The sequence below is a fragment of the Bufo bufo genome, chromosome 5 (assembly GCF_905171765.1).
Source record: "Bufo bufo chromosome 5, aBufBuf1.1, whole genome shotgun sequence".
In the NCBI taxonomy this organism is placed as follows: domain Eukaryota; kingdom Metazoa; phylum Chordata; class Amphibia; order Anura; family Bufonidae; genus Bufo; species Bufo bufo.
The window spans coordinates 245,870,739-245,896,842 of NC_053393.1; the positions used below are offsets into that span (position 1 = coordinate 245,870,739).

Here is a 26,104-nt window from a genome sequence, read left to right on the forward strand (position 1 = left end):
ATTGAAGGCCTTAATAATTCTTTTTTTTTTCTCACTCTCCCTTTTTTTTTTCTTCAGATTTTTGCCGAACGGAAAAAACTGAAGACATACGGAACACTAACTAAAGTAAAATGCGGACCGCCAAAAACGGAAAGGATTACACACGGTCGTGTGAATGTACCCCGTACAGTGCTGTGCTTGGTAAGCTGGGAGGAGGCCATGGCACAGGTACCTTCTTAAACAGCTGATCATGGGGGTCCCGGGTGTTGGACTACCAGTAATTAGATACTGATGACCTACCCAGAGGATAGGTCATCAGTAAAAAACTAGGATTTAGTCTTACCGGTAAATGGTTTTCCAGGAGTCTGACATGACAGCACCACTGAAGGATGTCCTATTCATCTCGGTAGGGACAGGAAGCGAAACAGATTAAAAGGCCCCTCACCGCCCCCAATCTCCAGTGTCTTCCAAATTACTACACCGGATTGATGCAACTTATGTATTATGTACTAACTATGTTTAACATCACATTCGTAAATAGAGTAAAACAAAACAACAAAACAGGGGTTAATACCAGGTGTTGTCATGTCTGACTCCTGGAAAACCGTTTCCGGTAAGACTAAATCCTAGTTTTTAGGACGTCCCTCAATGACAGCACTACTGGAGAACTATCAAATTATACAGAACTAGGGAGGGACCACTGCCTCGAGGACTTTCTGTCCAAATGCCAGGTCTTGGTTGGCTAATACATATAGCCTATAATGTCTGGAAAATGTGTGAAAGCTTGACCACGGAGCTGCCTTGCAGATTTGATCTAGAGGCATCAGCTTTCTCTGCCCATGAAGCAGCCATGGCTCTGGTTGAATGGGCTCTCACAGTCAAAGGGCAGACTACATCCTGAAGTCTGTTGGCTTCCTTGATTGTCTCTTTTATCCATCTAGCCAAGGTCTGTTTCGAGGCCTTGTTGCCTCTGTTCCTTCTGCCAAACTGAACAAAAAGATTAGAAGAATTCCTCCAAGACTCTGTTCTCTGAAGATATTCCAGGGTTATTTTTCTGACGTCCAGGCAATGGAAACGCTCCTCCTGAACCTTTTTGGAGGAGGCACAAAAAAGAATTATTTCCTGCTTCCTATGAAAAGGAGAGACCACTTTTGGTAAAAAAGATGGATCCAGTCTAAGTATTATACGGTCATCTAAGATCTTCAAGTATGGTTTAGAAATTGATAAGGCTTGAATCTCTCCTATTCTACGGGCCGTGGTTATAGCAACCAGAAACGTGGCTTTGAAGGACAAAAAATTTTCTGATTTCTGCTCTACCGGTTCAAATGGTGGATTACAAAGAGCATTTAGGACTAGGTTTAAATCCCAAGCTGGCACAGATTGTCTCAAAGTAGGTCTCATCATATCCACTTATGCTCTGCCAATGGAGTATCTAGACAAAAGGATAATGTCGAAATTTGAAATTTTAGGGTACTAGGTTTTAAACCCATATCAAATCCCATCTGCGGAAAATCCAGAATCTGGCCTATTGAAGGGGAAGAGATTTCATGAGAAACTTCTTCCATATGTTATTGTATATGGCTGAAGTTACTGGCTTACGACTGTTCTGTAAAGTCGATATTACTTTGTCTGAGAGACCTCGTCTTTTTAACGTCTGCTTCTAAGGATCCAGCCTGTCAGCTTCAGTCTGTCGAGGTCTTGGTGTTTTAGCGGACCCTGTAGAAGGAGATCCTGTCTCTTTGGTAGTGACATTGGTTCTGCAATAGACAAGTCATTCAGAATTGGGAACAACACCTTTTGGACCATGCCGGAGCTATCAAGATTAGAGGTGCTGAACTTGTTCTTAATTTGCTTAAGACCGCCGGGACTAGTGGAAAGGGAGGGAACGCATACCCCAGGTCCATTTTCTATTCCTGGGAGAGAGCATCTACTCCCGTCGGAATGTCTCTTGGGTTTAGAGAGAAGAAATAATCTGTCTGAGAATTGTCTCTTGATGCAAATAGATCCACTTGTGGGATGCCCCACCTCTTGAGCATCCACTCCCCTGGGTTGAACTTGTGTCGGCTCTAAAAATCTGCTGTAGTGTTGTATGTCCCCTTTAAATGAATGGCCAATATGAACAGTACATTCTTTTCTGCCCATGTTAAGATCTGGTCCGCTACACCTTGAAGAAGAGGACTCCTTGTTCCCCCTTGACGCTTGATAACAGACAGTAGTCATATTGTGTGAGAGAATCTTCAGGTGTTGGTTGTTCAGTAAATGCCCTGCTGCCTTCAGAGTTTCCAGGACCGCTTTTAGTTCCCTGAAATTTGAAGATTTTTGACCGTCCTGGATGGACCATCTTCCCTGAAGAAAGGAGCCCTGTAAATGGGCACGCCAACCTTTCTGACTGGTGTCCGTGGTCATCACCGAAGCTGGAGTCATATTCCAGGGAACCCCCTTCTGGAGGTTTCTCAGGTCCAACCACCAAGATAGGGAGCTTTTTACATTCTCTGGAAAGCTCATCTTGAAATTTAGGGAACAATGATCTCTGTCCCATGTTAATAGAACTATCTCCTGTAAGGACCAGAAAATAGCAGTGTTAACTCTGCTCCATCCGTACATACACAAATCAATGCAAAAAAAGCACCAAAATGATACCCAACTGACAATACTAGCTAATTCCTCAAGCCGATGTTAAAAGCTGAGAACTTTGCCAATATCTTCCAGTCAGGAACATATCGGAGCCCCTCATGCACGTCACGGTGTCTCAGCAAGCATGGGGTCCTACCACTCAACTACCCGTGGTGTGTGAACAGGGTCTGAATCAGTGCTAGAAACCAACTCACAGCCAGACTCTCACATGCCTCCATAGTGGTATCACCAATGCACTGTGAGGTAGAATAAAGCTGTGAGCCGCACCCACAACAGACCATGCGACACCAATCATTTTGGTGCATTCTTTCAGTGATTTGTGTAGTGTATTACTTTCCCTAAACAAATTTTGTCAAGACTAGAAAGCACGAAAAAACAAACAAAAAAACTAACAAAAAAGAAACGGGCTTCAGAATGGCTTGTAGCAATAATATAGTGAAAGGTTATTTTAAGATATTATTCTGCCTTCTCCTGGTTTGAAATATTAATTCTACCTTTACCTGGTCTGCAGATGTAAATTCCAGCAGGTGGGTGCAATGTATATGGGAAAGTTCCATCAGATGGAAATAACATGGTAAGACCTTCATGGAAGAGAACATTTCCTTTACATAGGCTGGGCCAGGATGACTGGACTCTGTGGACACTAGAATTCATTCTGGTTGTCTCTCTAATAAATATCTCTTCATAACTGAGAGGAGGATAAGTTGACAGATTTATTATAGAATGTACAGTACTTTACAACAGATTCTGACTTTGGAAGATGTGAGTTGAATGTGTAGACCCTGGTGAAGTGGTTCTGTTCTGTCTCTCTAAATAAGAGAGGGATTCGGAGATGAAGTTGTATTTTATTCATTAACAAACTGAAATTTGCAGTGGTTGCACAAATGCAAGACATTACCTTCAAAGCTCATAAAGATTCCATGTAGAAATTCTACTACTTCTTTGCTTTCCACTTGTGGGTCAAGAATTTGAAGGCCTTCTTCAAATATAATCAAAGCAGTAGGTATGTTATGCAACTTCAGAGCTGAAGCACCACCACGGTAGTAAGCCTGGAAGACACAAAGTGAAGATAACAAGAGGTTCAAACTCAGTGAATGCAAGCAGCTTGAAAGGCATGAGAAACAGATAAACAAAGCACTAATGATCATTGTCCCAGATGGGCCAACCCCTTTAAATTATACAGAAAACCGTTCTTAGTCATAGAGCCACATCGTTACATCGCTCCATTTCAAGGGGCCGCAAATAAAAAAAAAAGTCAATTGGCGCTCATTTGCATCAGCCTATTACACAAGCCAATGTAAAGTGACTGGGGAGTATTGATCATTACCACAGCCATTCCTCCTTCATTCAGTTCTATTGATTATTGGTAGCCCATCCCTGAATACACAGAGAGATGTGCTAGCGATAATCGTTAATCTGTCCTGATAAAATATGCAAATCAGCAGACAAACGAGTGATTTCTTGTTTATAAGCTGATCGGCGGCACAATTATACCGGCCAGATATAAGCGTTCCAACAGGGGCTTAAAGCGATTTCCCAGTAAAAATGATTTTTTAACAAGTTTCTGCAGCATGGCCCCTGAAAGAGAAGGTTCATACTTACCGGCTCCCCGCCACTCCGGTCCGCCGCACTGCCCCCATCTTACGGTCCCCGTGAGGTTTACATCTGGCACCTCTCCAGCCAATGACTGGCTTCAGCAGTGATGTGGTCGCAAGCAGCATTTCAACGCGGAAGTCAGTCATTGACTGAAGCGGTGTATGTGACTATGCCCATTACACCCACTACCAGGTGTAAATAGTGCAGGGACCGGAAGATGGAGGCAGCAGGGGCAGTGCGGAAGACTGGAACGGTGGGAAGGAGGTAAGGTATGAATCTCTCCCTTTGCTCTCCCTAGTAATTTTAGACATGATGCATATTCAACACCATTAAAGGGGTTGTGTCACTTCAGAAAGTGGAATTTATCTTGTAGAGAAAGTTTATACAAGGCACTCACTAATGTATTGTGATTAGAGATAAGCGAAGCGAGCTTCGGATGCTACATCCGAAGCCACTTCGCTAAAAAATTTGATATAGTTTGTATGTTCTCCCCGTGTTTGCATGGGTTTCCTCCTACACTCCAAAGACATACTAATAGAGACCTTAAATTGTGAGCCCCATTGGGGACAGTTGGATGCTAATGTCTGTAAAGCGCTGCGGAATATAGTAGCGCTATATAAGTGCATAAAATAAATAAATAAATAATACTGTACAGTATTATAATGTATGGGCTCCGATGAGCCGAAGTAAGTTATTCACAAAGTCGCGTGAGACTTTTTGAATGATATTGGGCAGACTAGATGGGCCAAATGGTTCTTATCTGCCGACACATTCTATGAATAACGGCCTTCGGCTCATCAGAGCCCATATATTATAATACTGTATGGAAACGAATCACCGTGCAGTATTATAGCTCATCTCTAATAGGGATTGCCCATATTGCCTCCTTTTCTGGCTGGATTCATCTTTCCATTCCATTATACACTGCCTGATTCCATGGCTACAACCACCCCTGCAATCCAGCAGCAATGGCCGTGCTTGCACACTATAGGAAAAAGTGCCAGCCTCTCTGGTGGCCAGGACCATGGGAGCTGTGACGAATACCACGCCTCGTGCCCGCTTGAAGTCACCTACGTCGAGCTCACGAGATGCAGTATGGTGACTTGTTACCAACGCGTGAAGTTATGCCCTCCAGAGGAGCAGGTAAGGTCAGCTTGGTACAGTTTACACAGACACCTCCTGTCCACGCGGGTACAGAGAGGCAACCAGCTGAGAGAGCCTTTTCACTGCCACAATGAAACAGCGCTTTCTTAGCTCGGATAATCTGTCACCAGCTTCTCGTTTGATATAAGCCCAGTCCGCTACCGGGATTATATAGGGTGAGAAACCAACCCGCGGTAGCTTATAACTAGGCCGAAACACGAACGTGAGGATTCGAGATCGAGATACAAGATAGCACAAGATTAAATTATATATTTAATCGCCTTAAGGGCACACTAGATGACACAATATACACAGAATATTTACAGTGGTCTGAGGTTACAGATACAGGTGATTTCTCCCGTGCATCCCCCATACTCTGGAACTCGCTACCCCAGCATATCAGACTCTCACCTACAGTGGAATCTTTCAAAAGAAACCTGAAAACCCACCTCTTCAGACAAGCATACAACCAGTGACCCTGCTGCCTCTATACCGCCATGACCAACCTCACCCGCACCTACTGTGTCCTTCTTCTATACCATGTAGATTGTAAGCCCTCACGGGCAGGGCCCTCTCTCCTTCTGTACCAGTTTGTAACTTGTCTTGTTTATGATTAGTGCAATTGTTTTTATTGTGTATGTATACCTCTTCTCATATGTACAGCGCTATGGAATGAATGGCGCTTTAATAATAAATAATAATAATATAGGTACAACAGGGTTAAGTCGAGCAAAAGTCAGTTACCGGGTAGATGAAAGTTCCTTAGGGTGATAATGGTTGAATAGTCCTTGGCTGCAGTCACGTGGGGGCAGTGATGTCAGCTGGTTCCCGGTCTATCCAAACACATTGGCACGATGTGACCTCCTTCAGAAAAGACACTGCCCGCTGGCTTGCATGGGCTTATGAACTGTAGCTGGCAGCTCAGCTCCTTGCCTCTGGGAAGGGTCCACCCCTCTTTCTCTGGTGCTGGCAGCAAATGACCCATAAAACCCCTTAGGGCTCATAGCTCCAGACCAGAACATCGCAGGAAGATGGTTCCGGGCCCAATTGATCCGCCTGGGTTCCGGCTACAACTAGAGTCCAAGCATGGTACCATTATTTGGTTTCTGTGGGAGATGTATATCTCCCCTCCCGGGCACCCTAGCATCAAGTCAGGCCCACGTGGATGTTTGGCTTTGCCCCAGGATCGCAAAAAGATAACCAAATTATGCCTCGGAAGAACGGACGATTCCTAATTCCTTATGAAATGTAGGTGCCAACATGTCTGAGAGGTATCATTGATCCTGGGCAAGGGCTGAGACCTCCTGCTAGGGGTTTTCCTGCAGGATTAGCTTGCCTCCAACCTGGCTGGTTGAGGTGTGACTTTATCCACCTGGGGACTTCTTGAAGCCTGGACCCCTGCGGCTTCCTCCCTTGCTAGCGGACATCAGATGGTTGGGGGGAAAGAACTTATTTTGCATGTACACTGACTGTGTACATGCCAAAAGCTGAATCAAATGACAATCAGGGCTGCCAATAAATGATATTCCATATTCCTCACAGGAGCGTGCACAGGCCGCTGCTTTTTCCACTCCTGATGGATTGCAGGGTGGTCATAACCAAGGAAACTAGCAATATTTAATGTGATGGAAAAATTCATGTAGCCAGCAAAAGAGGCAATATGAACAATCACAATACATTATGAAGTGCCTTGTACAGTCCTGATCAAAAGTTTAAGACCACTTGAAAAATGGCAAAAAATCATATTTTATATTGTTGGATCTTAACGTTCCAAGTAGAGCTTCAACATGCAACAAGAAGAAATGAGAGAGACAAAACATTTTTTGAGCATTCAATTAATTGAAAATAACGATTGAACTGAAACAGGCTGTTTTTCAGCTGATCCAAATTTTAGGACCACATGCCTTTAAAAGGCCAAATCTGTGCAAAAGTGTGGATTCATTGTCATTTTCTGTCAGGTAGTCACGAATTGTGATGGCAAAGGCAAAAAAAACTCTCCGTTCTTGAACATGGTCAGGTTGTTGAACTACATAAGCAGGGTCTCTCACAGCGCGCCATCGCTGCTGAGGTGGGACGCAGTGAGACAGTCATTTGGAATTTCTTAAATGATCCTGAGGGTTATGGAACAAAAAAGTCAAGTGGAAGACTCAAAAAAATTTCATTAGCACTGAGCTGGAGGATCCAATTGGCTGTCCGTCAAGACACTGGACGATCCTCAACCCAAGGCCCTTACTGGTGCTGACTGCAGCCCCATAACCATCAGACGGCATCTGAGACTGAAGAGCTTCAAAAACAAACGTCTTCAAAGACCTCGTTTCCTTTAACGCCACATAACTGCTCGTTTAGACATTGCAAGAGAGCACCAAACATGGGACATTCAAAGGTGGAAGAAAGTTTTATTCTCTGATGAGAACATTTTTTAACCTTGATGGTCCTGATGGTTTCCAACGTTACTGGCATGACAAGCAGATCCCACCTGAGATGTTTTCTACGCGCCACAGTGGAGGGGGCGCCATAATGGTCTGGGGTGCTTTTTCCTTCAGTGGAACAATGGAGCTTCAGGAAGTGCAGGGGCGTCAAACGGCCGCTGGCTATGTCCAGATGTTGCAGAGAGCATTCCTCATGACTGAGGGCCCTCGTCTGTGTGGTAACGACTGGGTTTTTCAACAGGACAACGCTACAGTACGCAATGCCAGCAGGACAAGGGACTTCTTCCAGGAGAATAACATCACTCTTTTGGCCCATCCTGCGTGTTCCCCTGATCTAAATCCAATTGAGAACCTTTGGGAATGGATGGCAAGGGAAGTTTACAAAAATGGACAACAGTTCTAGACAGTAGATGGCCTTCGTGCGGCCGTCTTCACCACTTGGAGAAATGTTCCTACTCACCTCATGGAAACGCTTGCATCAAACATGCCGAAACGAATTTTGGAAATGATGAACAATAACGGCGGAGCTACTCATTACTGAGTTCACGTTTGGAAGTTGGATTTCTGTTTTGGAAGGGGTTTAGTTTTTTTTAGGAGGTGTGGTCCTAAACTTTTGATCAGCTGAAAAACAGCCTGTTTCAGTTTATTCGTTGTTTTCATTAAAATGAATGCTCAAATTTTTTTTGTCTCACTCCCATTTCTTCTTGTTGCATGTTGAAGCTGTACTTGGAACCTTGTTAAGATCCAGCCATGCTAAATATAATTTTTTGCCATTTTTCAAGTGGTCTTAAACTTTTGATCAGGACTGTATTAACTTTCTCTACATAATAAATGCTATTTGCCAAAGTGACACAAACACTTTAACGTCCACATTATTTTATAAGTCACTTTGGGGTTTTGAAAGTTCAGTACAAAAACAGTAGGCAACGTGGTACAGCTTACCTTAACAAAAGATGGATCCAGTTGTACACTTTGCTCTGCGGAATACAAAGCATCTGACCATCTTTGAAGTTTGAACAGGGCATTTGCACGGTTGTTCCAAAGCACAGCCATTTCTCTTGTATGATTTCTGAACGAAAAAAAATAATTATAATTTACAAGATTGTGAGTCCTGGTTCCTAAACCAAACAAGAGTACAGGATTCAGTTAGACAGGCCAGTTCCCAATGCTGGTCCAGAATGCTCTACATATGGCATCCACTTTATACAACGGATCAACCAAACAGACTTTGGAACAGACTTTGGAAGACATATACATTTTGTTTCATTTTAACTCGAGTTTATGGTCACTCAAGTAATCAAGGCCCTTCTGTCAGACATTGTAAAGCTCAAGGCTCTGGTAGAGAACTCATGTCATCTCAGTGTCTTCTGGTAAAAAAATTATTACACTATGGTACAGGCAATAATACCAGAAGAAACGATCAGCCTCATTAGGAAATGTTCAGGCATCACTTTTAACCATCCCTAGCAAATTTAATTCTACCTACCAGTATGGCCTCTCAATGTTGAAATGCATCAATATCACACATTTCCATGAAGCAATAAGAGGAAGAATGTGATACATTATGGATCTATGAAAGTGATCTTTCACATCAGATCAGAAGCATATCAAATCAATAATCAGTGAGTCACAAGAATATATGCTAAAATGTATTAGGGCACAAAAAATTTCAAGCAATAAGTTGAAGCTCCTGGGCCTTGACACAAAATCTGCAACAGGACTCCCCACCTACAATGTGTCTTTTTTTATTTTAATTTTGGTGGAGCTATATGTGGTAGAGGGGCAGCAGGTCTGGTAACTGCTGCTACTTCTACAACATATATATGGTCATAATTCCAGCTGCTTGAGCTTAAAGGGGTTCTCTGGGATTTTAATATTGATGACCTATCTTCAGAATAGTCCCAAGCAGAATAGACGGCAGCATGTCCTCCAAGGATTCTTTATTCAAATTGGGTCCAAAAAAAATGTACAGGAAGAGAGATGTCTCCCGTCTCTCTTACTGCTCACCGCTGCTTTGACATAGACAGCAGCGATAAGCAGGGAGATGTGCCCATTTTCTGTTGTAGCCAGTATTACGGATTATAAACTATTAAAAAGGAGATTTTTGTATAACTTACCAGTAAAATCTCTTTCTCGCTCTTCATTGGGGGGCACAGGTATAGCTATGTCCTCTAGGAGGTGTTGACACTAGTAAAAGCTGTTAGCTCCTCCCCTGGCAGCTATACCCCCTCCAGCCTGGAGAGAGAGCTTCAGTTTGTGCACAAGCAGTAGTAGAAGCATGCCAACTAAGAAAAAAATATGGAACACCAACCATGCCAAAAACCCAACGGGGTTCTAACCAGAAACAGCCACAGCTGTGGTTGAACAACAATGCTGGGTGGTTGCTGTGTCCCCCAATGAAGAGCAAGAAAGATATTTTACTGGTAAGTTATACAAAAATCTCCTTTTCTCGCCCATATTCATTGGGGGACACATGAACCGTGGGACGTCCACAAGCAGTCCACAGGGAGAGAAAAACCACAGCCCCATGGAAACATCGTCCCTGCAGGCATCTAGGAAACTGCCACCTGCAATACCAAGCGGCCCAAGGCAGCGTCCGCCGATGCATAAGTATGCACCTGGAAAAATTTCGTGAAAGTATGTAAGGAGGACCAAGTAGCCGCCTTACACAACTGTGCAGCCGAAGCGCGATTCCTCCGAGCCCAAGATGGGCCCACCGCTCTGGTGGAGTGAGCCGTGACACCTGAGAGCGGAACCCTCTCCCGGGCGCGGTAAGCCTCCTCAATTGCAGCCCGAATCCAACGTGTGATTGCCACCTTGGAGGCAGACAATCCCTTGCGAGGACCCTCCGGAATGACAAAAAGGGAGTCTGTATGGCAGAAGGGAGGATGCTAAATAGATCCTTAGAGCTCTCACAACATCCAAGTGATGCAACTCCCTTTCCTTAGGGTGTGAAGGAGAGGGAGACAGAGAGGGAAGGACAATTTCCTCGTTGATATGGAAGTCGGAGACCACCTTCGGTAGAAAGGAAGGAACGGGCCGGAGAACTGCTTTATCCTTATGAAGAACCAGGAAGGGTTCTCTACAAGAAAGGGCCGCCAACTCAGACACCCGTCTGATGGAAGTGATAGCCACAAGGAAAACTACCTTCCAGGACAGGAGGAGAGAAATCTCCCGTAGAGGCTCAAAAGGGGAAGCCTGGAGCGCTAGGAGCACTAAATTCTGATCCCAAAGCAGCAACGGAGGACTGTACGGAGGAACCGTATGTGCCACTCCCTGAAGAAAAGTCCTTACAGGCCCGAGGGGGACCAGAGGGCGCTGGAAAAAAATAGAAAGCAGCGAGACCTGACCCTTCAAAGAGCTAAGGCTCAAACCAAGGTCCAACTCTGATTGAAGAAAGGACAGGATCGTGGGGAGAGAAAAGGAATGGTTCGAAGAGGAGGAATGGTTCGGTTTTCACAGAAACCCAGAAAGGACCTCCAGGTCCTGTAATAGATCCTAGAAGCAGGCTTCCTAGCCTGAATCATAGTGCGGATAACATCCACCGAAAAACCTCTTCGCTTTAGAATGGCGGTTTCAATGGCCACGCCATCAAGAAAGACCTTAAATGCTGATGGAAGACCGGTCCCTGCGAAAGCAGGTCGTCTCTGAGCGGCAGTGACCAAGGGACGTCTCCCAGAAGAAGAACGAGGTCGGCGTACCACATGCGACGGGGCCAATCTGGGGTGATGAGGATCGTCGGAATGCCCTCCATCCTGATTTTCCGTAGAACCCTGGGCAAAAGGGGGAAGGGGGGAAACCATGGAGGAGGGAGAACCCCTGCCAAGAGGAGATCAGAGCTTCCGCGCCGTAAGCTTCCGGATCCCTTGCGCGGGAAAGGAAGGTTGGAAGTTTCCGATTGAGCCTTGAGGCCATCAAGTCCACGTCGGGGCGACCCCAAAGGAGATAGATCGCCTCGAATACTTCCGGATGGAGGGACCACTCGCCCGGATCCATCGTGGTCCTGCTGAGGAAATCCGCAGTCCAGTTCTCTACCCCAGGAATTAAGATCGCTGAAATTGCCGGTACATAGGCTTCCGACCACCGTAAGATCTCAGCGGATTCCTCCATCACCACGAGGCTGCGCGTTCCCCCCTGGTGGTTTATGTACGCCACAGCCGTGGCGTTGTCCGACTGGACTCTGACTGGGCGACCCTTCAAGAGGTGGGTCCAGTGCCGGAGGGACAGAAGAATCACCCCGAGTTCCAGGACATTGATCGGGAGCTTGGACGCCGATGAGACCATGTGCCTTGGACTGTCCTGGGAGGGAACACCCCTCCCCAACCCAGTAGACTGGCGTCGGTGGTAACAACCGTCCAGGAGATCAGAAGGAAGGACCTTCCCAGAACTGGAACAGACAGCCACCAACAAAGGGACGACCGTACCTGAGGGGAGAGACGGATGAGATGGTCCAGGCTCTCAGAAGATTTGTCTCGGGAGGACAGGATCGCTCTCTGGAACGTGCGAAGGTGGAATTGGGCAAAGGGAATCGCCTTGAAACAGGCGACCATCTTCCCTAACGTCCTCATGCAAAGTCGAATGGACTGAAGTCTGCAGTCGAGAAGGCTCCTCACGGAACGGTGCAAGGCCAGTCGCTTGTCCGGGGGAAGGCGAACCCGTGCCATGTCCGTGTCCAGAAGCATACCCAGGAAGACCAATTGTCTGGAGGGTGTCAGAGATGACTTCTGCAGGTTGACCAACCACCCGAAACGTGCCAGGACTTCCAGCGTGATCTGTACGCTGTTTGATGCCTGAGCAAAGGAGGAGGCTTTGATGAGGATGTCGTCCAGATAAGGCATAAGGAAGATGCCTCTGGAACAAAGCAGGGCGAGAAGAGGGGCCAGAATCTTTGTGAAGACCTGAGGTGCAGTTGCCAGCCCGAACGTGAGGCCGACAAACTGGTAATGACAGTCTCCTATCGCGAACCTCAGGAAGCGCTGGTGACTCCGCGCGATGGGGACATGGAGGTATGTATCCTAAATATCTATGGCCGAAAGGAATTCCCCCTGCTCCAGAGAAGCAATTACGGAACAAAGGGATTCCATCCGAAACCACTGAAGGCGAAGGAACTTGTTTAGCAGTTTGAGGTCCAGGATGGGACGCACCGAGCCCTCCTGGACCACAAAAAGGTTTGAATAGAACCCCTTGAACCTTTCTGCTGGGGAAACAGGAGAGATGACTCCCCAGGCCAGGAGGGACTGAATGGCCTGGGAGAAGGCAGCTGCCCGCTCGGGGTCCCGTGGAAGACGGGATTGAAAAAACCTGCCTGGGGGAAGAGATAGGAACTCGATCAGGTATCCCGAGGATACAATCTCGAGCACCCAAGCGTCGGACACGTGGGCTCGCCAGACGTCCTGGAAGAGGAGGAGGCGGCCCCCACCCTGTTGGGCGGGGGCGCACCTTCAGGCCGAGGCCTGCTTAGCCGCAGGGGGTCGAGCGGCCTGGGTCTGGGACGCCAGGAGGGCTGTGCCCGTAAGGACGTTTTTTTGCGCAGATCCTGGGAAGGAAAGCCGCCGCCCCCAGCGGAGGAACTCGCTAAGGGGCAGGAACTAGCGAATCGACAAAAAGGTCTGCTACGCGAGGAACCTGACCTAATGTGAGAGGCCCGCTTGGCCCTAGGCTGTGGGAGATGGGTGCTCTTACAACCCCTGGCCTCAGAAATAATTTCGTCCAGCCGAGAACCAAAGAGACGGGCCTTGGCAAAAGGGGAGACCGACTAAAGAACGCTTGGAAGTCGCGTCCGCTGCCCACACCTTCAGCCAAAGCTCGCGGCGTAAGGTGACTGCAAGCGCTGAAGAGCGCGCGATGAGGGCGCCAACGTCCAGGGACGCCTCGCAGAGGAATTTCCCTGCCTGAATGATCAGCTGCGCCAAGGATCGGAGGTCCTGAGAAGGGACCTCGGATACAAAGTCCTGGTCCAGCTGGCTGCCCCACTCAGAGATTGCCTTAGCCACCCACGCGGAAGCGAACACGGGCCTAAGTGCTGACCCCGTGGCTGCAAAGAGGGACTTTGTCAAGGATTCCATCCGACGATCTTCAGCGGACTGAAGGGAGGATCCATCGGCTATGGGAATAGCCGTATTTTTGGCCAGCCGTGCTACAGGTGGGTCCACCTTAGGAGGGGATGTCCACGTGGAAACGCAGTCCGCTGGAAAAGGATATAGGATGTTCAGTTTTTTGGGGGCGGAAAAAAACATGTCTGGGTGATCCCTAGCCTGGGAGACGACCGCCGAAAAATCATTATAGCGAGGAAACACCTGTGAGGCCTGTTTTGGACGGTAGAAGAATACCCCCTGCTGGTCAATGGGGGGGGGGGGGGATCGTCTTGCACCTGGAAGGTGTCGCTGATGGCAGCAATGAGGCAATCCACAGTGGAGGCCAACCTAGAAGGCTGCTCCGCATCCAAATCCTCAACCTCACCGTCGGACGGCACGTCTCCAGGAGAGGAAAAACCTGAGAGAAAGACCACACACGTGGTGGAGAGGGAAATACGTCAGAGTAAGAAACATGGTCTACTCTGGGACGCTTTTGTAAATGCCGTGCGCTGACGGAATCACCGGGGGAAAGTGACCTGGGGGGGGGGGTTGCGCGAGCCAGAAGGTCTGGAGGGTGCATCTGAGGGAGGCGCAGTCTGCGCTGTCGGCGGATTCTCAACCAAGCGACCCACAATAGATAGGGTGGATTGGGAGATTTGAGCAAGGTTTTACACCGCCTGAGAGAGCGTTTTGGCCCAGTCGGGTAACTCAGATGCCAGGGGAGCAGCGGTATGGGCTGAAGGGGGGGGACCCTGCCTGAGCGTCTGACAAGCGGTGCAGACAGAATCCTGTTGCCCACAAGGGAATTTAGCCTGACATATAGAGCAGGCATAATGAATAGCTATTGGCCGCGGAAGAACCCCAGAGGGATCAGACATGGTGAAATCAGATATATCTGAGGCTGGAGGGATACAGTGACCTGAGGAGGAAAACAGCTCCTACCAGGCCCAGGAAGCGCCGACAGATGAGGTCCGGATAGAGCTGGCTGAGCGCTGAGGTGGGAAAGCATAAGCTCCGCCCCCTCAGGTCCTGCATCCCTCCAGAGAGCCTCTGCGATGTGCGCGTGTCCACTAACCCCCGTATGGCTAGGATCGCTCCACGCTGTGACCCCTTGTTCACCCTGCCCAGACAGCACCATAAATCAGGAGGCCGCCCGATCGTTGTGGGAGACGGATCGCCGCAAGCCGCAGCGGTGAATCGCCCCCGAACTTCCTTGCTTGTAAGCGCAGTATGCGCTAGGCTCCGCCCCCCGGTTGCGGCCCATGTCTGTTCCCCAGCGCTAAGTGAATCGCTTACCAGAGAGACACTGTGCGGCCCTGCTTGATGTTACTGAGAATAAACTGCTGCTGCTGTTCTGGATTAATCCTTGCAGGTCGTTTTTGAGCCACGAGGTTAAGCTAGGCGGGCCGGGGAAGAGGGGGTTATCGATGACATCTACTTATCTGTCCAGCCGCCATCTTCACCCTTCCTCTTGTTCCAGCAGGGTCACCCCTTCAGCTACTGGCACCGTAGTGGCAGGAAGCTGGAAGAGGAACTTGGACGAGTGACCCCTTGGCTGGCGGGATGCAGGGAGCGAGGCTGCCCTGGTCCACCTTGTCTTCTGGTAGGGAGAGGAGGCAGCGTGGCGAACCAACGCTGGCGTGCTCCCCCCGGGAGAACAGGGAGGTGAGGCGACCACTGTTTCCCAACTAAAAGAAGAGAAAAAAACTAACTAAAATAAAAAATCTTCAGGAGCTACAGGTCTTGCCTCCTATTGACACTAGAAAAAACTGGAGCTCTCTCTCCAGGCTGGAGGGGGTATAGCTGCCAGGGGAGGAGCTAACAGCTTTTACTAGTGTCAACGCCTCCTAGAGGACATAGCTTTACCCACGGTTCCTGTGTACCCCCAATGAATATGGGCGAGAAAATATCATTACCTGTACAATGAGCTTCACAGTATTATGTGTAAATTAATAAGGATTTTGGTTAATATTTTCTGAGGGATCTTCAATGAGGAAGGGAAACAATACGATAAGTAGGTCCATTCTTAATATTCAAAAAACACCTTGATCAGTAAATACATACACATACTCAATACTGCACTTACCCAAAGTAGAAGATATTAGATAAAACATATATGGCGTTCTGATATTTCTCAAGAGCTTTTATATAATGCCCAGCTTTGTACAGCTCATTTCCAGCATTTTTTAACCAGTTTGAATAGTCTAAATTATCCATCCTGTTAAAAAAATAAAAATTTGAAAGGTCATTATGCATTTTTATACAGTTTACTTTTGTGCTGTGCATGGTTGCTTAAAATTACATAGTTACATAGTTAATACGTTTGAAAAAAAGACATAAGTCCCTCAAGTTCAACCAAGGGATAGGTGGGGACGCGAATCCCAGAAGGAAGTGAGACTCAGATTTCTACACATTTTTATAAGCATGGGGTGGACTTATTTAAAGGGGTATTCCCATCACATACAATCTAGGATATGTCCCTCTTGTCTGATAGGTGCGGGTCCCACCTCTGGGATCCGCACCTACAAGGAGAATGGAGCAGGGAGAGCTGTGGCTGGAGGACCCCGGGTTTCCTCCACCACCAAGCGCTGCTCCCATACAAGTGAATGAGAGCGCACCACGCGGACCCTGCTCCCATTCATTTCTATGGGGCAGCGCTCGGCTATTTTCGGCGGCCCCATTGAAATTAATGGAGGACGGCTGCGCATGTGCAGTGCGCCCTCCATTAATTTCCATGCTCCGTTTTCCTTGTAGGTGCGGGTCCAAGAGGTGGGACCCGCACCTATCAGACAATGGGGGCATATCCTAGTATTATACCCCCATTGTATGCGAGGGCAAAAACCCATTTAACCCCTTAACGACCCAGGACGAGAATGATCGTCCTCAATCGCCGGCACTTAGCGCTCGAGGACGAGCATTCTCGTCCTGCAGTCGTTCCTCCCCCCACGTGCGGTCCCCCGATCAGCAGCAGAGAACCGGCGGATACTGACAGCCGGATTCCTGCTGCATCCACCAGCATCAGCGATAACGCCGATGCCAGTGGATTAACCCCTCATATGCCGCGGTCAGCGCTGACCGCGGCATATGGGAGGATTGCACTCCCTCATCTCATACATCGGGTCCCCGCGCTGCTGTGGCGGGGACTCGATGGTTGCCATGGCAGCCCCAAGCCATTCCAAGGCTTGGGGCCTGTCATGTACGGAAGCCTAAGAGGCCCAGCCCCCAGGCTCACCTCATCACGCAAAAAATGAGCCCCTAAATGAGACAATCGCCCAAAAAATAAAACTATGGCTCAGAATATGGAGACACTAAAACATTTTTTTTGTTTTCAAAAATGATATTATTGTGTAAAACTTACATAAATAAATAAAAAAGTATACATATTAGGTATCGTGGCGTCCGTATCGACCGGCTCTATAAAAATATCACATAACCTAACCCCTCAGATGAACACCGTAAAAAATTAAAAATAAAAACTGTGCTAAATTAACCATTTTTGGTCACCTTACATCACAAAAAGTGTAATAGCAAGCGATCAAAAAGTCATATGCACCCCAAAATAGTGCCAATCAAACCGTCATCTCATCCCACAAAAAATGAGACCCTACCTAAGATAATCGCCCCAAAACTGAAAAAACTATGGAGACACTAAAACATGAAATGAAATCATTGTGTAAAGCTTAAATAAATAAAGAAAATTGTATACATATTAGGTATCGCCGCGTCCGTGACAACCTGCTCTATAAAAATACCACATGAACTAACCTGTCAGATGAATGTTGCAAATAACAAAAAAAAAACGGTGCCAAAAAAGCTATTTCTTGTTACCTTGCCTCACAAAAAGTGTAATATAGAGCAACCAAAAATCATATGAACCCTAAACTAGTACCAAAAAAACTTCCACCCTATCCTGTAGTTTCTAAAATGGGGTCACTTTTTTGGAGTTTCTACTCTAGGGGTGCATCAGAGGGGCTTCAAATGGGACATGGTGTAAAAAAAAACTGTCTAGCAAAATCTGCCTTCCAAAAAACGTATGGCATTTCTTTCCTTCTGCACCCTGCCGTGTGCCCGTACAGCAGTTTACGACCACATATGGGGCGTTTCTGTAAACTACAGAATCAGGGCCATAAATATTGAGGTTTTTTTTGGCTGTTAACCCTTGCTTTGAAACTGGAAAAAATTGATTAAAATGGAAAATTTGCCCAAAAATGTAAATTCAGAAATTTCATCTCTATTTGCTAATAACTCTTGTGGAACACCTAAAGGGTTAACGACGTTTGTAAAATCAGTTTTGAATACCTTGAGGGGTGTAGTTTCTTAGATGGGGTCACTTTTATAGAGTTTCTACTCTAGGGGTGCATCAGGAGGGCTTGAAATGGGACATGGTGTAAAAAAAAACTGTCTAGCAAAATCTGCCTTCCAAAAACCGTATGGCATTCCTTTCCTTCTGCGCCCTGCCGTGTGCCCATACAGCAGTTTACGACCACATATGGGGTGTTTCTGTAAACTACAGAATCAGGGCCATAAATATCGAGTTTTGTTTGGCTGTTAACCCTTGCTTTGTAACTGGAAAAAAAATATTAAAATGGAAAATCTGCCAAAAAAGTGAAATTTTGAAATTGTATCTCTATTTTCCATTAATTCTTGTGGAACACCTAAAGGGTTAACAACGTTTGTAAAATCAGTTTTGAATACCTTGAGGGGTATAGTTTCTAGAATGGGGTCATTTTTGGGTGGTTTCTATCATGTAAGCTTCACAAAGTGACTTCAGACCTGAACTGGTCCCTAAAAAGTTGGTTTTTGAAAATTTCTGAGAAATTTCAAGATTTACTTCTAAACTTCTAAGCTTTGTAACATCCCCCAAAAATAAAATGTCATTCCCAAAATGATCCTAACATGAAGAAGACATATGGGAAATGTAAAGTAATAACTATTTTTGTAGGTATTGATATGTATTATAGAAGTAGAGAAATTGAAACTTGGAAATTTGCAAATTTTTCCACATTTTTTGCAAATTTGGTATTTTTTTTATAAATAAAAATGCATTTTTTTTACTCCATTTTACCAGTGTCATGAAGTACAATATTTGACGAAAAAACTATCTCAGAATGGCCTGGATAAGTCAAAGCGTTTTAAAGTTATCACTACATAAAGTGACACTGGTCAGATTTGCAAAAAATGGCCTGGTCCTGAAGGTTAAAATGAGCCCGGTCCTTAAGGGGTTAAAAGAAGCCACTTAATATGATAAAATACAAAAGACTTTTTATTTATCCTCTGGATAGGCCATCAATATTAGATTGGTGTGGGTTAAACAGCCAGCACCCCTGCCGATCAGCTGATTGAAGAGAAGGCACACACTGTGTCAGCACAGCCTTCTCTTCACTGTTTACCTGCTCATTGTCATAGCAGAAAAAGAGTTTTATGGGTTTTGTGATGTCACGTTTATATAGTTTTTTAAAAAAACTGTTATTTTTTTCTTTGCATTGCTTTATTTAGACCGCCATAACTTTTTAAAAAATATATTTATATCTACAGAGCCATGTGAGGGCTCGTTTTTTGCAGGGTGATGTCATTATGTTCATATAGAGCCCTGTGACATCGTTGTGGTATCCATAAGAACTTCTGGCATGCTCAAGGCTACTATAGCGAATGAACAGTTGCCTCGATCTAAGCGTGTTCAGATGCTAAACACACAAATAGCTGATCAGCATTGGCGAGGGTTGTCGGACCCCTGCCAATCAGCTAGTTATGGCCTATCTGGAGGATAGGCCACCACTTAGTAAAAGCTGGATAATTCCTTTAAAGGGGTTCTCCGGGAATTAAGAAAATAAAATTACTGAAGATACTTAAATATGACATCATTATAGATATATTCCTAAATATCTTTCATTAGTTATAATGGCTTCTGTCCTATTAGTACACACAAATCTGTCCTAATCACACAGGAGGACAAGTTGCTTCACAACACTGAGCTAAAAAACTGCCTTAATTCTCCTCTTTGCTCTACTTGTCAGGGATTATGATCCCGAATACAGTTTAATATGATCTTCAGGTGGGGATGGGCTAGTGAACAGCAGCAGTCTCCATTATCACAGCCCCTTCATTTCTCTTCATAACCTCCATTTGTGCAGAGATTTAGCTAAAGATCTTATCAGCTGTATTCAAGATCCCTGACAAGTAGAGCAGACAGGAGGATAAGGCAGCTCTTTAGCTCAGTGTTGTGAAATTACTTGTCCTCCTGTGTGATTAGGAAAGGTTTTTTGAGTACTAATGATTGCTCCCTATGCAAAATGAGCCATCATAACTAATGAAATGTATTTGGGAATATATTTATAATAAAGTAATACTTTACACCTTTGGGGCAATATTTTTTATTATTGCATTGTACTCATTTTTAGCTATAAATAATTTAATTGGTGTTTATTACAAATACAAAATCCTTTTTTTTTTTTGTACGAGAGCAGAGATTTTCTAGTAGAACCCTTTGGATTTTCTGCTCTTTCCGTCACACCAGGAGCGGACGGACTCCTTATCGGTGCTCTCTAACCTCCTAAACACTCATTATAGCTCAATTATTATCTTATTGCTAAGAATGTGGCTTACGTTTATGTTTATGACCTCTCAGTAGTTTAGAGATAAGGTTTATTAGCTGACCAGTACAAAGTGAAAGTACCAGTCACAGAGCTAGAACAGTTAACCCTTTGTATCAGAACGGCTCAATATTTTTTTTAAAAAGGACAATTGAAAAAATGATTGTTAGCCAAAAATGTGCAAAATGCAATCATTAAAAAATTGTCTCCAAAGGTCTACGTAGACTAAGTATTTTAATTTTCTTAATTCCTAGAGAACCCCTTTAAGTTACAGCAATGCCCAGGGCCGTGGAGTTGGTAAGCCCAAGTTCTGACTCAGATTATAACTCCTGCATTAAGCAGTGATGTTTCAACAAAAGACAAATCGATGCTGAGGCCAGTTATTGGCTTCAGTGGCACAGATGATCATGCCCATGTCAGAGAACAATTAAACAAGCCATCAAAAAGATGGACACACAGAAGCCAGAAAGTAGGATTAGAGCGGCGGGAAGTTGGTAAGCATGAATCATTCCATACAAAGGAAGGCTGAGGGCACATGTGAAAGGTTACTTATTCCCAGACAACAACTTTAATGCAGTCTTCCTGTTCTGTCTAGCAGTTCTGAGATGACTGCAGACTTCTATCACCACTAGAACACCTTGCTTATCAGTGTTTATAGTATAAGGGCTCATGCACACGAATGTCTGTTCCGCAAAAAAAAATAGAACATGTTCTATTATTGTCCGCATAACAGACAAGGATAGGACTGTTCTATTAGGGGAACTGCTGCTCCGTTCCGCAAAATACGGAATGCAAACGGACATCATCTGTACAGTGTTCAGAGATCGCAGGAGAGGGAGAACTGTATTTCTATCACCACTAGAACACCCTGCTTACTACTGTTTATAGTATAAAGGACAGGAGAGGTGAGAACTGATTATCTATCACCACCAGAACACCCTGATTATCACTTTTTTTTTTAATATAAATAAGAGTCTTAGATTGATAGAACATAACATATATTTATGATTGACATTTCTAAACCACACAATACTACATATCAGTCATTTCAGTACATTTCTACCGACTACAACTTCACACGTCCTTAAAAAGTCGCAGTTCCTAAATGTGTCATATACCTAAATAACATAACTAACCACATCCACTTTTAAAAAGTGCTAAGAGAGTGTGAAATCACAAAAAGCAGCAAATCTTTGCACAAAAATGCTGTGTGCCCCAATTTGCTAATTCTTTCCTCTGGAATTCTGTCAAAATTTAAAGGTAAATTCATTCCATGTCTGAAGGCAGCCTTCTTATTCTGTGCTAAACTGCAAAGAAAAATATCTGTCCAGATGATCTCTGATAGATCACTTCATCGGGGACAGAAGAGTCAGGTCCTTGGATGGCAGAACTGAATGTGGAGACTTATAGTATAAGGGCTCATGCAAGCGACCAGTCTGTTTGGACCCAATGCCGGAGCCCTATTTTTCAAATCTGAAATGTGTCACCTGATGTGGTAATAATTTTGGAACGCTTTTACTTATTCAAGCCATTCTGAGAATGTTTTCTCGTGACACATCGTACTTTATGTTAGTGGTGAATTTGAGTTGATATGTTTTACCTTTATGTATAAACAAATCTAAAATTTGCAGAAAATGTCAAAAAATTCACTATTTTCAAAAGTAGAATTTCTCTGATTTTAAGACGGATAGCGATACTTCATAACTATATGTTTACTTTATGTTGGCATCATTTTGTAAATGTCATTTTATTTTTTTGGCTTAGAATTTTAGAAGCAAATGTTTACATTTTTAAGAAAAGTTCAGTTATGAAGTCACTTTGTGGGGCTTACATAGTAGAAACCACCCATAAATTACCCCATTTAGAAAGAATACCCCTCAAGTAATTCAAAACTTGTTTTAAAAATTGTCAGGCAGCTGCTGCCAAGGCCAATAAGATAATGGATTGCATCAAAAGGGGCATAGATGCCCGTGATGAGAACATAGTCCTACCACTTTACAAATCATTAGTCAGACAACACATGGAGTACGGTGTACAGTTCTGGGCTCCTGTGAACAAGGCAGACATAGCAGAGCTAAAGAGGGTTCAGAGGAGGGCAACTAAAGTAATAACTGGAATGGGGCAACTACAGTACCCTGAAAGATTATCAACATTAGGGTTATTCACTTTAGAAAAAAGACGACTGAGGGGAGATCTAATTAATATATATATAAATATATCAGGGGTCAGTACAGAGATCTCTCCCATCATCTATTCATCCCCAGAACTGTGACTGTGACGAGGGGACATACTCTGCATCTGCAGGAAAGAAGGTTAGTACACAAACATAGAAAAGGATTCTTTACAGTAAGAGCAGTGAGACTATGGAACTCTCTGCATGAGGAGGTGGTGATGGTGAGTACAATAAAGGAATTCAAGAGGGGCCTGGATGTATTTCTGGAGTGTAATAATATTACAGGCTATGGCTACTAGAGAGGGGTCGTTGATCCAGGGAGTTATTCTGATTGCCTGATTGGAGTCGGGAAGGAATTTTTTATTCCCCTAAAGTGAGGAAAATTGGCTTCTACCTCACAGGGTTTTTTTGCCTTCCTCTGGATCAACTTGCAGGATGACAGACCGAACTGGATGGACAAATGTCTTTTTTCGGCCTTATGTACTATGTTACTATGTAAACCCTTTAGGCGTTCCACAGGAATTTAAGCAAAATAGATGGGAAATTTAAAAGTTTCACTTTTTTGTGCAGATTTTCCAATTTAACCTATTTTTCCTGTAACACAGCAAGGGTTAACAGCAAAAACACAGTAGGGCTCAGAATGATAGGAGCCGCAAGTGGTTTTTGGAGTTCAGATTTTCTGGAATGCTTTTGGGACACCAAGTCGTATTTGCAGAGACCCAGAGGTACCTGAACAGTGAAAAAAAAAAAAAAAGTGACCCTATTTTGGAAACTACACCCCTAAAAGGATTTATTTAGGCGTGCAGTTATTGTTTTGGCCCTACAGGTGTTTCAGAGAATTTATCTACACTGAGCAATAAAATTTAAAAATTAAATTTTTTTGCAATGAAATGTAGCTTTAGCCCCATAATTTGCTGTTTCACAAGGAATTCAAAGACACAATGCAACCTGTGGTTTGTTACACATTCTCTCATGAATTCAGCAATACCCCATATGTGGTCATTAATTGCTGTATAAGCACACAACAAGGCTTGGAAGGGAAGTAGGGTTATTAGGATTTTGGAGGGCAGATTTTGCTGGAATGCTTTTGGGACACCATGTCACATTTGAAGACCCAGTGGTACCTGAACAGTGAAAAAAAACCAAAAGTGACCCCATTTTCAAAACTACACCCCTCAATGAATTTATCTAGGGGTGCAGTGACTGTTTTGGCCCCACAGGTGTTTCACAGAAATTGTCAACACTGAACAATACAATTAAAAACAATAAATTTTTTGCAATGAAATATAGCTTAAGCCCCACATTTTGCTGTTTCACAAGGAATTCAAAGACAAAATGCACCCAATAGTTTGTTATACATTTTCTCCTGAATACAGCAATACCCTATATGTGGTCATAAACTGCTTTATGGGCACACAACAAGGCTTGGCAGGGAAGGAGAGCTATTAGAATTTTGGAGGGCATATTTTGATGTACAAATGCAAAAGCTTTGAGGTGAACCCAAAAAAAGAAACCAGCTTGAAGTGACCCCATTTTGGAGACTACACCCTGAAGGAATTCATCTAGAGGTATAGCAATAACTTTTAGTTTATGGAAAGTCACACCCCTCATGGTATTCGTCTAGGGGTATAGTGAGAATTTTAGATTTCTGAGGGGACATCCTTCTTGATATTAATCTAGGGGTCCTGTGGGAATTTAAAGTAAGGTGACTGAGGGAAAGCTGGAAATCCCGCACTGGGGGAGGAGGGGGAATGGCAGGTCCCACTACCAACCTACCCACCATTCCATAAAATAAAGGCCCCAAAAAAGCTTATCAAAACATCAGAAAAAAATGCTGAGGCAAATCAACTCTGCTATATCCATTCCTCTCATCCAGCTATGCAAGCAAGGTGAAAGAGACCCTCCCTCTAGTACTTTTCCAGTTGCCGACAGTATACTGAGTATTGTGGGAATATCTGTGGCTTTGCTTTTGGGGTTGCAATATTATTATAATTTGTTTGCTATGGCGCTGGTCAGTTAAATAAAAAAAAATAATGGAAGTATGATAAATTTTAAAGGAATCCTTAATGCACAGACCTGGTTTTATGGGGCAAGTTTCACATTGGTGGATGGTGTCCTTTCTAATCCCACATTTTGTGCACACACAACATCTTTTTTTGGGGCCTCCTTTTTTTTCAGTGGAGGGGAATATCTGTGGGGAAATGCTGGCCAGGAATTATCCTGCAGACATCACTACCTGATGCACTGTGACCTGCCTCCTGGTCAGTAAACATCAGCGATTTGATAAATGTTTCCTGAAATTGCAGGAAGGTCTCTGTATTGCCAGCATATCTGTAGAGCACAAAGGCATTGTTCAGAGAAACTTTGGTCAGATAGACAGCCAGCCAGCTTCTTGTACCATATTTTTGTTTCGCGCATGGCGTTGTATGGCTTGATGACCTGATCCGAAAGGTCCACGCCGCCCATGAATTTATTATACTTCTGTATTCAAACAGGTTTGTTGGCTTGAGTGGTGGACCCACGTACAGGGACAAGGGTACTGCTGCAATCATGGATTGTGATTAAAATCAGGACGTCTCTCTTATCCCTATATTTCACAAGCAGCAAATTTTCGTTGCAGATGGCCCTGTTCTCTCCCACGCTAATTGATAGTCCCAAGAAAGTTTTGGGGAGACCCCTCTAATTCTTGTATATTGTGCCACAGAATGCAGTGGCTCTAGACAAAAAGTAAATTAAGTATTGAAGATATACCACGGCACTCTACATTTAATCATCAATTCTCAGCGACGTTTCGACCAGTGTGGTCTATTTCAAGCAGTGTACAAAGTGAATAAGGTGCAATACTTATACCCTTAAAATTCAAACACATGATGCAGTTGAGCTCTTTCCCCTTCATCTAGACAAAAGGGCTTTCAGCAAAGTGACACCGTTATAGAAGTTATCTATATATAAATGATACCCTTTGTCTAGTAGAGGATGTGTAAGATCCCATATGATCTTGCCACTAACACCTAGCGATGGGGGTCATGTTTAGTGTCCTTCCCCCTCATATATTCGGAAACGGTAGGTATACACGGTGGCACTCTCACAGATCTTATAGATCCGGGCTCTTTTATTTGGGAGATGTTGCCTAAATTTGATCCTTAAAATGAACAAGGGATTCAACTACAGCAATATTTTGCTCAGGCATATAAAATTGGGAAAAGGTACTAGAATAATGATTAACTAGTGGCCTTATTTTATAGAGTCAATCAAAATTTGGGTCTTCGGGTGGTGGACAGAGACTATTATCCGTGAAGTGAAGGAATTTGAGGATAGCCTCAAAACGTGTTCGGCTCATAAGTATGTGGTAGAGGGGGGTGCTATATAATATATTTGGGGACTAGGGCTACAACGAGTACTCAACTAAATACAGTAATTCGACACAAATAATTTTTTTTTTGCATCGAGGATACGTTTGTGTCACGTGACCACAGAATGGGAGTG

The 26,104-nt window shown here is 44.5% G+C and overlaps 1 protein-coding gene across 2 annotated transcripts in view; it reads right to left on the bottom strand.

Moving 5' to 3' along the window:
- TRANK1 (tetratricopeptide repeat and ankyrin repeat containing 1) overlaps positions 1 to 26,104 on the bottom strand; it is a 169,680-nt gene that overhangs the window by 123,771 nt on the left and 19,805 nt on the right. For both annotated transcript variants that reach the window (XM_040433409.1, XM_040433410.1), the window contains 3 exons: positions 15,942 to 16,073; positions 8,724 to 8,850; positions 3,512 to 3,662 (listed from right to left, as the gene is read on the bottom strand). In XM_040433409.1, coding sequence (XP_040289343.1) covers positions 3,512 to 3,662; positions 8,724 to 8,850; positions 15,942 to 16,073 — 410 coding nt within the window. The remainder of the gene's footprint in view (positions 1 to 3,511; positions 3,663 to 8,723; positions 8,851 to 15,941; positions 16,074 to 26,104) is intronic.